Source organism: Microchirus variegatus (assembly GCF_963457635.1).
Source record: "Microchirus variegatus genome assembly, chromosome: 1".
In the NCBI taxonomy this organism is placed as follows: Eukaryota; Metazoa; Chordata; class Actinopteri; order Pleuronectiformes; family Soleidae; genus Microchirus; species Microchirus variegatus.
In genome coordinates, this window is record NC_139802.1 from 44,534,571 (window position 1) to 44,548,024 (window position 13,454).

General features: G+C 39.8%; 1 protein-coding gene across 1 annotated transcript in view; it reads right to left on the reverse strand.

The window, feature by feature from the left end:
* Positions 1-13,454, reverse strand: part of cacna1bb (calcium channel, voltage-dependent, N type, alpha 1B subunit, b) — a gene marked incomplete at both ends in the record, with an annotated part of 128,950 nt that overhangs the window by 13,688 nt on the left and 101,808 nt on the right. The window contains 7 exons of the mRNA XM_083889807.1: positions 43-148; positions 3,207-3,303; positions 7,213-7,340; positions 8,656-8,806; positions 8,906-8,997; positions 10,570-10,635; positions 12,370-12,486. Coding sequence (XP_083745933.1) covers positions 43-148; positions 3,207-3,303; positions 7,213-7,340; positions 8,656-8,806; positions 8,906-8,997; positions 10,570-10,635; positions 12,370-12,486 — 757 coding nt within the window. The remainder of the gene's footprint in view (positions 1-42; positions 149-3,206; positions 3,304-7,212; positions 7,341-8,655; positions 8,807-8,905; positions 8,998-10,569; positions 10,636-12,369; positions 12,487-13,454) is intronic.

Consider the following 13,454-nt stretch of genomic DNA (forward strand, 5'->3'; position numbering starts at 1 on the left):
GGGGCTTTGCCACGCACACGTCCGGACGTCCGAGTGTCTCACCAGACGCCAGCTTGATCTCCAGCGCCGTGCGAATCAGAGCCATGAGCGTGGACGTGAACTGCACCGTGTTGTCGTCGGCGATGGGCATGTTCATCCTCACCAGGCGCTAAAAAAAAAGGGGGGGAAAAATATATTTTAACCACTTATATAATAAAATCTACACCATATAAAGTCTTTTCCAACAGAAAAAAACCCACATTTGTAAAGCGCTCACTCTCCTCACACCAAACCCCATAGAGAAAATCAGCGATTTTAGCTCCACGGGGACACAGGAGCTGCTGGTCCACCGCTGCCTCGTGTGGTCACTTTGTGTCACTGAGGTTAATCTGAACGAATTATTTCAAACACCGAAATCACAATATGACCCGTTTGCACTCATTAATAAAGGCAGCGGTGATCGATAACTCCTGTGTCGCTGTGATGTAAAATCGCTGATTTTCTCTTTCCTGTTGGAAAAAACGACTGTTTTCAATAAAACCCACAAAAGACTTATTTATGATGAACGATTCACTGCGTTTACAGTGTTTTTTTACGACACTTTTATGAATTCGATTCATCGATTGTACAAGTGGAAACATGCAGAATAAAGCCATGTCATGCAGGAATGCTGGATCAAAAATGTGACTGAGTGGTTCATACACACACACACACACACACACACACACACACACACACACACACGCATGCATGCACAGATAATCGATTAAAATAAACTATTCAATTAAGGACCAGTGTGTCAGATTTGGTGACATCTTGTGGTGAAGTTTGCATATTGCAGCAAACTCATGCAAGTGAGTAATATGAGAAACTACAACAGATAAATCAATAAGGAAAATTCCACCTGAATCCGACACACTAGACCTTTAATAAAATGAAATAAAATTAAACATCAAGAGATAAAAAAAGAAAAAAATGTAAAGGAGACAACGATGAAACAAAATGGAGGCAAACATGGCGATAAGGAGGTGAAGTCGAAGGAAAGTGTCCGGAAAAACGACAACAAAAATACAGAAATATTCCTTTAACGCTCGCGTGTAGAAGAAAAACACAACGTTTTATACAATTACATTTTAAAGAAGTAGAAAAGATGTTAAAAACAAATCCAGAGAAAAGCGAAAATCAACATGACTCAGCAGACAAAGTTAGCTAAGAGTTGTAACGTTAGCTAAAGACATTTAGCTAACTTCAACGTCTGATTTGAGCACTTTCACACGGTTGTGTTGTTAGCATGACGCTAAGCTGTTCCCGCACACTGTAAGTGTTTTTATGACGTGCTAATTTAGTAGCTAGCTGTGATTTGTTTTTGGTTGAAAATACTTTTAGGTGTTTTCGCTAAGGTCCTTTATATGCTAATGATAAAACTGGATGTGTCGGACGGATGACACTGTGAGCAACGCAGCTACTTGGCTAACGCGTCAAGATAGTCATTATGTTAGCAGCCATTGTTAGCTAGCTAGCATCACAAAATTGTAGTCGTGTTATTTGCTTCAAAGTGAGCAAGTTTTTATTTGACGCGTTTAATTTTTTTTACAAATAAAAACTGACGTCACCAAAGGGGCGGGGCTGTGCCACAGCTCAGTTGTGACCATAAAGGGAAGATTAAAAAACAAAAAAAAAAATTTGCACAATAAAAACAAATAAATGGGTCAAAAATAGACACGTGTGTTAAAAAGACATCTTGTCCCTGAAGCGTCCACTGCTCTGTCTCTGTCCACGTCTTTCACCGTCGATTCACAAAAACACAGCAGTTATATTTGGAGACGCGTCGGCGTGAGACGTTTGTAACTGCGACAGGGCAGAGTCCACGTTTGTTTGTTTTTAACGTGATTCAGTTTGACAGCTGTGTGTGTGTGTCTGTGTGTGTGTGTGTCTGTGTGTGTGTGTGCGCGGGGGCCGGATGTCCTCGCATGACGAGGTCGGCAGGAGACACGGAGACGAGCCCCGAGCGCTGACTCACATTACACTTCGTACATTTGGTCACGTGACGCGCGAGTCAGCGTCTGACTGAAGAACGGTCGCTGAAAAGGTCTTTGAACGCATCACCGAACAGCATCTGAGCAGTCTGTGATCGTAAAGTCACGTAAAAATCCCGAAGGATTGTGCTACGATTATCCTGCGATTTAAATAATGCTTTATTACGCTAAAATTCCATAAAAATGAAGCTAGGCTACAATTACGCTTTAGTTTAGCTACGGTCATGATACGATAACGCGACAATCGCATGATCACTATGCCACGATTTCCCCACAATTTAGATTATACTACAATTAAGATACAATAATGCGTCACTACGTCACAAAATTAAGCTATGCTACAATGCTACTCTTTGATTGCGCTACTGTTACAAAGCGATAACAGGACAACGGCGCTACGATAACGAAAAGATCACGGAAGATCGAGTTATACAACGATTACGACAAATTTTTTACACTACGGTTACACAGCGACACAGTTACGCTATAGTTACGATACGATTGTACGACAATTATGCTACGATTAAGCTAGTTACAGTAATATGACACAACAACTAACGCAATATGTAATAATTACTACATTGGATTACGTTGCAATCGCGCTCACGTTACACCACAATTACGTCGCGATTAAATCCACTTACGTAGTGTTAACACTGCGATGTTATTAAACGGCAATTACGCTACAATCACAATCGTTTTTACGCTACAATTTTGCTATTATTGCTCCGTAAAATTGCAGTTTTATTGCACTAGGAAACAGTTTCGCTAGGACTGATATACGATTACGGTACGTTTTTGTTTGAATTAACGTCTGTCGTGATCTTAACCCCTTTGTTTTATTTATTTATTTATTTCACTTTTGTTTTTGTACTTTTTGTTTTTGTTTATTTTTGTGTCAGAATGAAACAAGAAATCCACAAAAACGAATATTTTGTCTCCACTTAATGTTGTAAATTAAAGTAAATTTCTCTTCTAGTGGGTCAAATATTTAACAAGTGACTCTTTACACATAAAAATTCAATAATATTAATATTTTTTGCACTAATTTCTGCAGAAAAGATGCAAAGAGAAAGAAAAGAAACGACAGCAGCAGACGAAGAAGAAACCGACTGTGACAAACTGACAGAAGCTTAGAGATGATTGACAGGAGGACGAAGACGAAGAGGAGGACGAGGAGGTGGATTCTACCTTATAGGCGACTCGAGACGGACATTTCTTTCCCAAACCAAGAGGAGGCGACATGTCGCGGAGCATCTTGTACATATCGCGGTAACACATGCGGCCACTTCCCGCGGGGAAAACACGGAGTGAGGCCACGGAAGGAAGGGTGGATGTGGATTCCCCCCCCCCACGATGAAAGAGTGAAGGGATTGAAGAGGAGGAGGAAGGAGGGAGGGAGGAAGGAGGAGGTTGGATAATAACATAAAGTGAGAAAAAAAAAGAGGGAGACACAGAAATCCTTGTTAATAAGATTTCCAGGATATGATGGTTTTGGAATTTCCATCCTGGCTGGATTTACAGATTCAGGATGCAGGAAGCTCTGGAGGATTCTCTGTACGGGAATGAGGAGTGATTTTATATTAAAGTGATAGGTCTGGTTTTTCAAAAGTGTGATTGTATAAGGCGCTGACTGTGTGTGGTATGAGTCAGGCGGCCTTGATCTCAGTGAAAACATGGCTAACAATAGATTTTAGCCACTTACAATATCTTAAAGGGATAGTTTGGAATTTTGGACATAAGACCTATTTTCCAACTCGGCCGGTGTGATGGAGCCGTCTGGAGACGTTTTCGAGAAATTTCATTCGGTTCTTCTAGTTGCCGAGTTCACTGGTGCTATGGCTAGCGCAAGTCAATGATACAGGTTAGCATGGCGTTAGAAACACTCATACCGACTCCACAGTGCACCCGAAGCAAATTGTAGCAAAAAGCAATTGTAACTGACTATCGATGTGCATATCTGTGTTGATAGAATAATATTTGAAACAAAACTAACGTCGCATCGCATGAATTTTTGAGGGACTACTTTCTCAGCACTATACTTCCGAAGTATGACGCGCTGCTGCTGCTGCTGGGACGTAAATCCTTCAAAATTGCAAGGTTGGTTTTATTTCAAACATTCTATCAACACAGATATGTACATCTATAGTCTGCCGTTACAATTAATTTGCCTCTGGTGCACTGTGGAGTCGGTATGAGTGTTTTTAATGCCATGCTAACTTGTATCATTGACTAGCTAATGCTAGCCATAGCACCAGCGAACTCGGCAACTAGAAGAACTGAATGAAATTTCTCGAAAACGTCTCCAGACGTCTCCATCAACACCGGCCGAGTTGGAAAATAGGTCTTATGTCCAAAATTCCGAACTATCCCTTTAAGTGTAGATATTTAACGCTTTTCTGCCGGTAAACTGGATTTCGTAAACCGCTCGCTCTCCCACACCAAATCCCATAGGGAAAATCAGTGATCTTAGCACGCCTTGGACAACAAACGTTGCTGGTCTACTGCTGCCTCGTGTGGCAAGATTGCGTCACTTCAGTCAATCAAAACAACAGTTTTCAAACCCCGAATTGATAAAATCACTTTAATTTAAGCTCACTGATGGAGACGGCGGTGGATCAACCACTGCTATGTGCTGCGATGTTAAATCGACGTTTTTCTCTATGGGATTTGGTGCGGCAGAGGTGAAGTCGCTAATAATGTTTTGAACGATACAATCACACTTTAAAAAACTATCCCCGAACTATCCCTTTAAGATGCCCGTCTGTGACTGCATGCTCACAGACATCGGCAGTAACCAAAGAGGAAACAAAGCTCACTCTATTCTTTAGAACCAACACAGTCATCACTTGCGAGACTGGTTGTTTGCTACTCGTGGCTTTGTTTCCCGTCGTCGTCATGGTTACGTGCCCCCGCCGGTTAGTGGAGGTCTGATGCACATTTGTGGTAAAAAAAAAAACCCAGCACAATCCCACTCTTTGAAAACAAAAGGGACCGCGTGGACGAGTGCAAACCTTATAAGCCACCCTGTTGGGGCACTTCTTCCCCAGACCAAGAGGGGGCGAAATACAACGCAACAATTTGTACATATCCTGATAGCGTATCCTCCCGCTGAAAAAAGACGAGATAGTGGTTAGGTCACAAGTGTTGATATTAAAACATCCATCTGTAATACTTACGTTATTAAACTAGCATGTATGGCCCACTTAAACTAGCATAGACAACTGAAACTAGCATAGATAGATATCCAAAACTAATATTGACAGGCAACTAAAACTAGCATAGATATATACCCAAAAGACTAATATTGACAGATACCTAAACCTAGCATAGACAGACAACTAAAACTAGCATAGATAGATACCCAAAAGACTAATATTGACAGATACCTAAACCTTGCATAGACAGACAACTAAAACTAGCATAGGTACATACCCAAAACTAATACTGACAGGCAACTAAAACTAGCATAGATATATACCCAAAAGACTAATATTGACAGATACCTAAACCTAGCATAGACAGACATCTAAAATTAGCATAGATAGATACCCAAAAGACTAATATTAACAGATATCTAAAACTAGCATAGATAGATACCCAAAAGACTAATATTGACAGATACCTAAACCTAGCATAGACAGACAACTAAAACTAGCATATATATATACCCAAAAGACTAATAGTGACAGATACCTAAACCTAGCATAGACAGACATCTAAAATTAGCATAGATAGATACCCAAAAGACTAATATTAACAGATACCTAAAACTAGCATAGACAGACAACTAAAACTAGCATAGATAGATACCCAAAAGACTAATATTGACAGATGCCTAAAACTAGCATAGATAGATACCCTAAAAGTAGCATGGACAGAAACCCAAAACTAGCATAGACAGACAACTAAAACTAGCATAGATAGATACCCTAAAAGTAGCATGGACAGAAAGCCAAATCTAGCATTGACAGACAACTAAAACTAGCATAGATAGATACCCAAAATACTAATATTGACAGATGCCTAAAACTAGCATAGACAGAGAACTAAATCTAGCATAGATAGATATCCAAAACTAGCATTGACAGACAAATAAAATGAGCATAGACAGATACTTAAAACTAGCATAGACAGACAACTAAAACTAGCATAGACAGACACCCAAAACTAACATTGACATACAACTAAAACTAGCATTAACTAGACCTAGCATAGACAACTAAAAGTAGATTAGATAGATGCCTAAAACTAGCACAGCTAGCATAGAGAGAGAGAGTGGATGATAATCAGTGAACAACAATTTTGTGGAGGTAAAGACGACATTAATTAATCAATTCCTGGAGAATTGTGTCAAAAATAATGAACACATCTGTGAAAAATGATAAAGACTGGAATCCTCGAGCTTTAAATAAATTCTGTGGCGATGTCACTGCAGTCACGTCTGTGAGCGGTTCATTTATATTCAGAGGAATAAATTATAATTCCTCCTGCATGTGTGTGTGTGTGTCTGTCAGGTGACGGCAATTTAATCTCACATCTCTGTCGTGGACTCACTCCACGACGGTTCAAACCCCCTGAAGCTGCACAAATAATTGACTCCGAGGTTGTTTTATGCTTAAAGGGGTAGTTCGGGTTTCCTGAAGTGTGCTTGCATGAGCTAACGACGCAGGGACGGCACTAATTGGACTGTGCCGAAAAACCAGCCAGGGGCTCGCATCGTTTAAAACACGGCTGCCACCTGGGAAACGAGGGAAAAAATATAGCCAAGTCTAAAACGCTCAGCCTTTTCTGACTGGAAATTTAAGTTTTTACTTGGGATTTTTCTCTTGCACCAAACTCCATAGAGAAAATCGGAACTATCCCTTTAAATAAGAAGGGCAGAGCGGTTCACTGACACACATTCTCTTGTTGGAGGTAGAGGAGTCGTTCCTCTTCACGCTCCAGTGACAGACTGAGGGGCTTTGGGAGGCAGGAGCGACGAGCGAACGCTGGATTAACATGCATCACATTGGCCTGCAGGGGGTTTGGTTGAGTCACCAGCCTCCACCGGCTCTCTGCGCTCAGGCTTAACGTCGCTCAGCCACCGTCACTAAGACCAGATATTCTCCTCCGCGCACTCCCCGCATCGCAGACTCAGCCCTCGCTGAAACAGAGAAGCCGGATAACGCCGGCGGTCAGAGATCGGATCACGTACCACGCCGCGGGGTCGTACTCTGCCCACACTCGGATGAATTCGTCCAGGTGGTGAGGTCCCAGAATGGAGGCGTCCCTGGTCAGATACTCAAAGTTGTCCATGATGACGGCGACAAAGAGGTTCAACATCTGGTGAATGGAAAAAGGCACAATGTACAATTATACAATGCATGGTAAAACCTGCATTTTTTGGTTTTGCACCAAATTAAAGCTACAGGATCCCCAGAAAATGTTGATAATTATGCCTGGGCACGAGAAATTGGAAATTAGCTTGCAGCTAAATTTGGTGCAAAGTAACTAATTTGTTGATTGTTTGCCTGATAGAAATAAATACATTCATCAAGAACAACAAACAAAGAAAGACCAAAACATAGCATATATATATACACCTATAACTAGCATCTAAACAGACAACCAGAACCAGCATTGACAGACAACTAGCATGCATAGACCACTTAAACTAGCCCAGACAACTAAAACTAGCATAGATAGCTACCCAACATTAATATTGACAGACAACTGAAATTAGCTTAGATATACATACCTAAAACTGGCATCAACAGACAACTAAAACTAGCATTAACTAGAACTAGCATAGACAACTAAAACTAGCATAGATAGATTCCCAAAACTCATATTGACAGACAACTAAAACTAGCATAGATACATATACCTAAAACTAGTATTAACTAGAACTAGCGTAGACAACTAAAACGGGCACAGATATACCTAAAACTAGCATTAACTAGAACTAGCATAGGCGACTAAAACTGGCATAGATAAACCTAAAACTAGCATTAACTAGAACTAGCATAGGCGACTAAAACTAGTATAGATAGATACTCAAAACTAATATTGACAGACAACTAAAACTAGCATAGATATATATATACCTCAAACTGGCATCAACATACAACTAAAACTAGCATTAACTAGAACTAGCACAGACAACTAAAACTAGCATAGATAGATACCCAAAACTAATATTGACAGACAACTAAAACAAGCATAGATGTATAAAACTAGCATCAGCAGACAACTAAAACTAGCATTAACTAGAACTACAGACAACTAAAATTAGCATGGATAGATAGAAAAAACTAATATTGACAGACAACTAAAACTAGCATTAACTAGAACTAGCATAGACAACTAAAACTAGCAAAAATATATATATACTTACAACTAGCACCAACAGATAACTCAACAACTAGCATTAACTAGAACTAGCATAGACAACTAAAACTAGATTAGATAGATACCTAAAACTAGCATAGCTAGCGTAAACAGCTGGTACGTTTGGGTTTGCCAATTGAATCCTACGTCCTATTACTGAATCCTTCGTCGACACGCTTCTTCGCTACATTCCAAAGTTCCTCATTGTGTTAGCTCATCGAATCTTCTTCAAGCTTCACGTTTAAAGTCTCTGTCTGTCGTCACTCACCAGGAAGGAGCAGAGGAAGATGAAGGAGACGAAGTAGAAGTAGGCGAAGTCACTCCCGCACTCCTTGCCCACGTTCCCCGAGAGCTTATCACACGACCGGTTACTCAGACACGCTAACATGATGTCCTGCCACGCCTCGCCCGTCGCACTCCTGAGAGACGGCGCAGAAAAAGGAGCACGCGTACGTGTTAGCGAGACAACGCGTGAACACGAAACACGGCAGCAGCTGGTGGATTGTTTGTGGTTTTACCTGAAGAGAAGAGTCAAGGCCTGGAAGAAGGTCTGGAAGTTGTTGTGGTGGTCTATGGACGTCTCCTCGTTCAGCTCGATGTTTCCAAACACCTGAGACACAGCGAGACGGCACTGAGACTTGTCTTCGTGAACCACAGAGACAAACCCGCGATAAATATCTTTATTTATTTTAACCCGCCATAAAACTAGCATAGATAGACACCCACAACAAGCATAGACAGACACCCAAAACTAGCATTGACGGACAACCTGAAACTAGCATGGACAGACAGCCAAAACTAGCATAGACAGACAGCCAAAACTAGCATTAACAGACAACTAAAACCGGCATAGACAGTTACTTAAAACTAGCACTGACAGACAAAAAAACTAGCATTAACAGACACCCAAAACTAGCATTGACAGACAACTAAAACTAGCATACACATATACTTAAAACTACTATTAACAGACAACTAAAACTCGCATAGACAGATACTTAAAACTAGCATTAACAGACAACTAAAACTACCATAGACAGACAACTAAAACTAGCATAGTCACACAACCTGAAACTAGCATAGACAGACACCGAAAACTAGCATTAACAGACAACTAAAACTGGCAGATACTTAAAACTAGCACTGACAGACAACTAAAACTAGCATTAACAGACAACTAAAACCAACATTGACAGACAACCTGAAACTAGCATAGACAGACAACTAAAACTAGCATACACAGATACTTAAAACTAGTATTAACAGACAACTAAAACTAGCATAGACAGACACCTAAAACTAGCATAGACAGATACTTAAAACTAGCACTGACAGACAACTAAAACTAGCATTAACAGACAACCTGAAACTAGCATAGACAGACACCCAAAACTAGTATTAACAGACAACTAAAACTAGCATAGACAGACACCCAAAACTAGCATTGACAGACAACTAAAACTAGCATAGACAGATACTTAAAACTAGTATTAACAGACAACTAAAACTAGCATAGACAGATACTTAAAACTAGCATAGACAGACAACCTGAAACCAGTATGGACAGATACTTAAAACTAGCATAGACAGACACCCACAAATAGCATAGACAGACAACTAAAACTAGAAATTAACAACGAAGAAGAGGAATGAAAGAAAAAGTGGAGTAAATGGGTCACGGAGAGAAGGATGGAGAGGAACAATTAAAGATCTTGAGGGCTAATTACACCTCTGCCACCTCCAGCTCGTTGATTTTCATTTGTTTTTGTTGTTGTTATTTACAATTAGTTGATTGGCGAATTTGTGTCCACTGTTTTTTCACACCAAACTCCACAGAGGAAATCAACAATTTTACACCACAGCACACAGTAGTTGCTGATCCACATCTGCCTCCATCACTAAGTTCAAATGTGTTATTTTGTGACATCGGTGTTTGAAATCCTTTGTTCAGATTTACTTCAGTGGTACAAAGTGACCACACGAGGCAGCAGTGGAAAAAAAAAACGTCGATTTTCTCTATGGGGTTTGGTGTAAGGGAGAAAAAGTGTCAGTTTCCAGTCAGAAAAGAGTGTCTAACAGTGAGTCAAAGCAGTGAATACACTCTTAAGAGTACATTTTTCTGGTGCCTGGACCTGAAAATTAAAGGTCCAATCAGCCAAAAAAGCTCATGTTTGTGACTCACCTGCATGCCAATGATGGCGTAGATGAAGAAGAGCATGGCGATGAGGAGGCAGACGTACGGCAGGGCCTGAAAACAAACACATATTTATTTCCACACACACACACACACACACACAGGGTTGATTCTTTTATAAGCAGCTATTTATATCTAATGCAGGAGGAGGACGAGGAGGAAGAGCGTTTGTTGTAATTAAATGGCCTCCCTTTAACGTTCAGTCCATTTCCAGCGGCTTTAAAAGCTTTTTCCGCGCTGGCGTTAAAGCGGGCGCTGAAGTCCCTCGGCTGCAGTGGAGCCGCGCTCGCTCGTGCTCTGCGTTTAACGTGATTCGTCTCGGGGGGGATTTAGAGAGCGGAGCGGAGCGGAGTGTGTGTGCGGAGCGGAGTGTGAAGAATCTGCAGGTTCTGTTGTGTCTGCTGAGAGCTCTTTAGTTTGATTTGTTAACAGTGACAGAGGATGCTTCTATCTGACGCTTTGTGTTTCTCAGTCGCACTCATTTAACTCACGCGTTCACACTCAACGAACGCGAATTCTGCATTTGTGACACAAAAGTGTCTAATAATGACACAAAATTTCAAAAATTCATTAAAATTATTCCTTAAGAGGTTTGCAAATATTTTCAACGGATCCTTGTTCAGGGCGATGCCGACTATTATGATGGTAAATTTCAAGTAATTCCGAGATACTTTTTGTTTTTTCACGAGAAAGTCAGCTCACTGTCAAAGTGAATCAGGGCTAATGGATAATTTCCTGATTTTCAAAAATTCATTAAAAATATTCCTTACGAGTTTTGCAAATATTTTCAATGGATCCTTGTTCAGGGCGATGCCGACTATTATGATGGTAAATTTCAAGTAATTCCAAGATACTTTTCGTTTTTGTGACTAAAGTCAGCTCACTGTCAAAGTGCATCAGGGCAAATGAATAATTTCCTGATTTTCAAAAATTAATTTAAATGATTCCTTATGAGTTTTGCAAATATTTTTCAACAGATCCTTGTTCAGGGCGATGCCGACTATTATGATGGTAAATTTCAAGTCATTCCGAGATACTTTTCGTTTTTAGAGAAGAAAGTCAGCTCACTGTCAAAGTGCATCAGGGCAAATGAATAATTTCCTGATTTTCAAAAATTTATTTAAATTATTCCTTAAAAATTTTGCAAATATTTTCAACAGATCCTTGTTCAGGGCGATGCCGACTATTGTGATGGTAAATTTCAAGTAATTCCGAGATACTTTTCGTTTTTGAGATTAAACTCAGCTCACTGTCAAAGTGCATCAGGGCAAATGGGTCATTTTCTGATTTTCAAAAATTCATTAAAAATATTCCTTACGAATTTTGCAAATATTTTCAACGGATCCTTGTTTAGGGCGATGTCGACTATTATGATGGTAAATTTCAAGTAATTCTGAGATACTTTTTGTTTTTTCAAGAAGAAAGTCAGCTCATTGTCAAAGTGCATCAGGGCAAATGGATCATTTCCTGATTTTCAAAAATTCATTAAAAATATTCCTTACGAGTTTTGCAAATATTTTCAACGGATCCTTGTTTAGGGCGATGCCGACTATTACGATGGTAAATTTCAAGTCATTCCGAGATGAAAATTAAAATTCCTCGAAAAAATATGAAAATCAAGGATGCACACCACCGGGTCATGCTCAACCCATATCCAAAGTTTTAGGACAATCTGACTAACGGTCAGCGACATATGCCTGTCACAGACAGCTGCAACTTGCTTTATAGATAGATAACAACAATGATGGTATAATACGATCTGGTAGGACACATGAGTTTATGGTTCACCTTAAACGACTGCACAAACGTCCACAGCAGGATACGGATGGTGTAGCCCTGACGCAGCAGTTTGATGAGACGAGCCGCTCTGAACAGCCTCAGGAATCTCAGGTTGATCATTTTGTCCTGGACAAGAAAAACAGGACAGTTGGACATTTGGACACTGAGACGCAGACTGACTGACCTGTGGCTCATGCTGGAGACACATGCTAATGTAGATGCTAATATAGCTGCAGTGTAGATGCTGTACATGCTAATGTAGACGTTATAGATGCTACTGTAGATGCTAATATAGATACTGTAGATGTTAAAGACGCTTACGCTATAGATGCTACTGTAGATGCTGTTCTTGTTATTGTAGATGCTCTACATGCTAGTGTAGATGTTTTAGATGCTGATGTACATGTAGACGTTGTACAAGCTAATGCAGGTGCTAAAATAGATGTTAATGTAGATGCTGTGGAAGGTAATGTTGATGTTACTTATGCTAATATAGATACTAATTTATATGTTGTAGATGCTAATATAAATAATGTGGATGTTTTTATTGTAGATTATGTAGATGCTATAGATGCTCATGCTATAAATGCTAATATAGATGCTACTGTAGATGCTTATGCTATAAATGCTAATATAGATGCAGCGTAGATGCTGTATATGCTAATGTTGATGTTATAGATGCTACTGCAGATGTTAATATAGATGCTGTGGATTTTAATGTTGTTTATTTAGATGCTATAAATGCTAATATAGATGCTACTACAGATGCTGTACGTGTTAATGTTGATGCTAATGTAGATGCTTATGCTATAAATGCTAATATAGATGCTACTGTAGATGCTGTATTTGTAAATGTAGATGATTTTCATGCTAATCTAGATGTTATAGATGCTCATGCTATAAATATTAATATTGATGCTACTGTAGATGCTGTACATGTAAATGTAGGTGCTAATGCTATAAATGCCAAAATAGATGCTACTGCAGATGCTGTACTTGTTAATGTAGATGCTTTTCATGCTAATGTAGATGTTATAGATGCTTATGCTATAAATGGTAGTACAGCTTCTCCTGCAGATGGTGTACATGCTAAT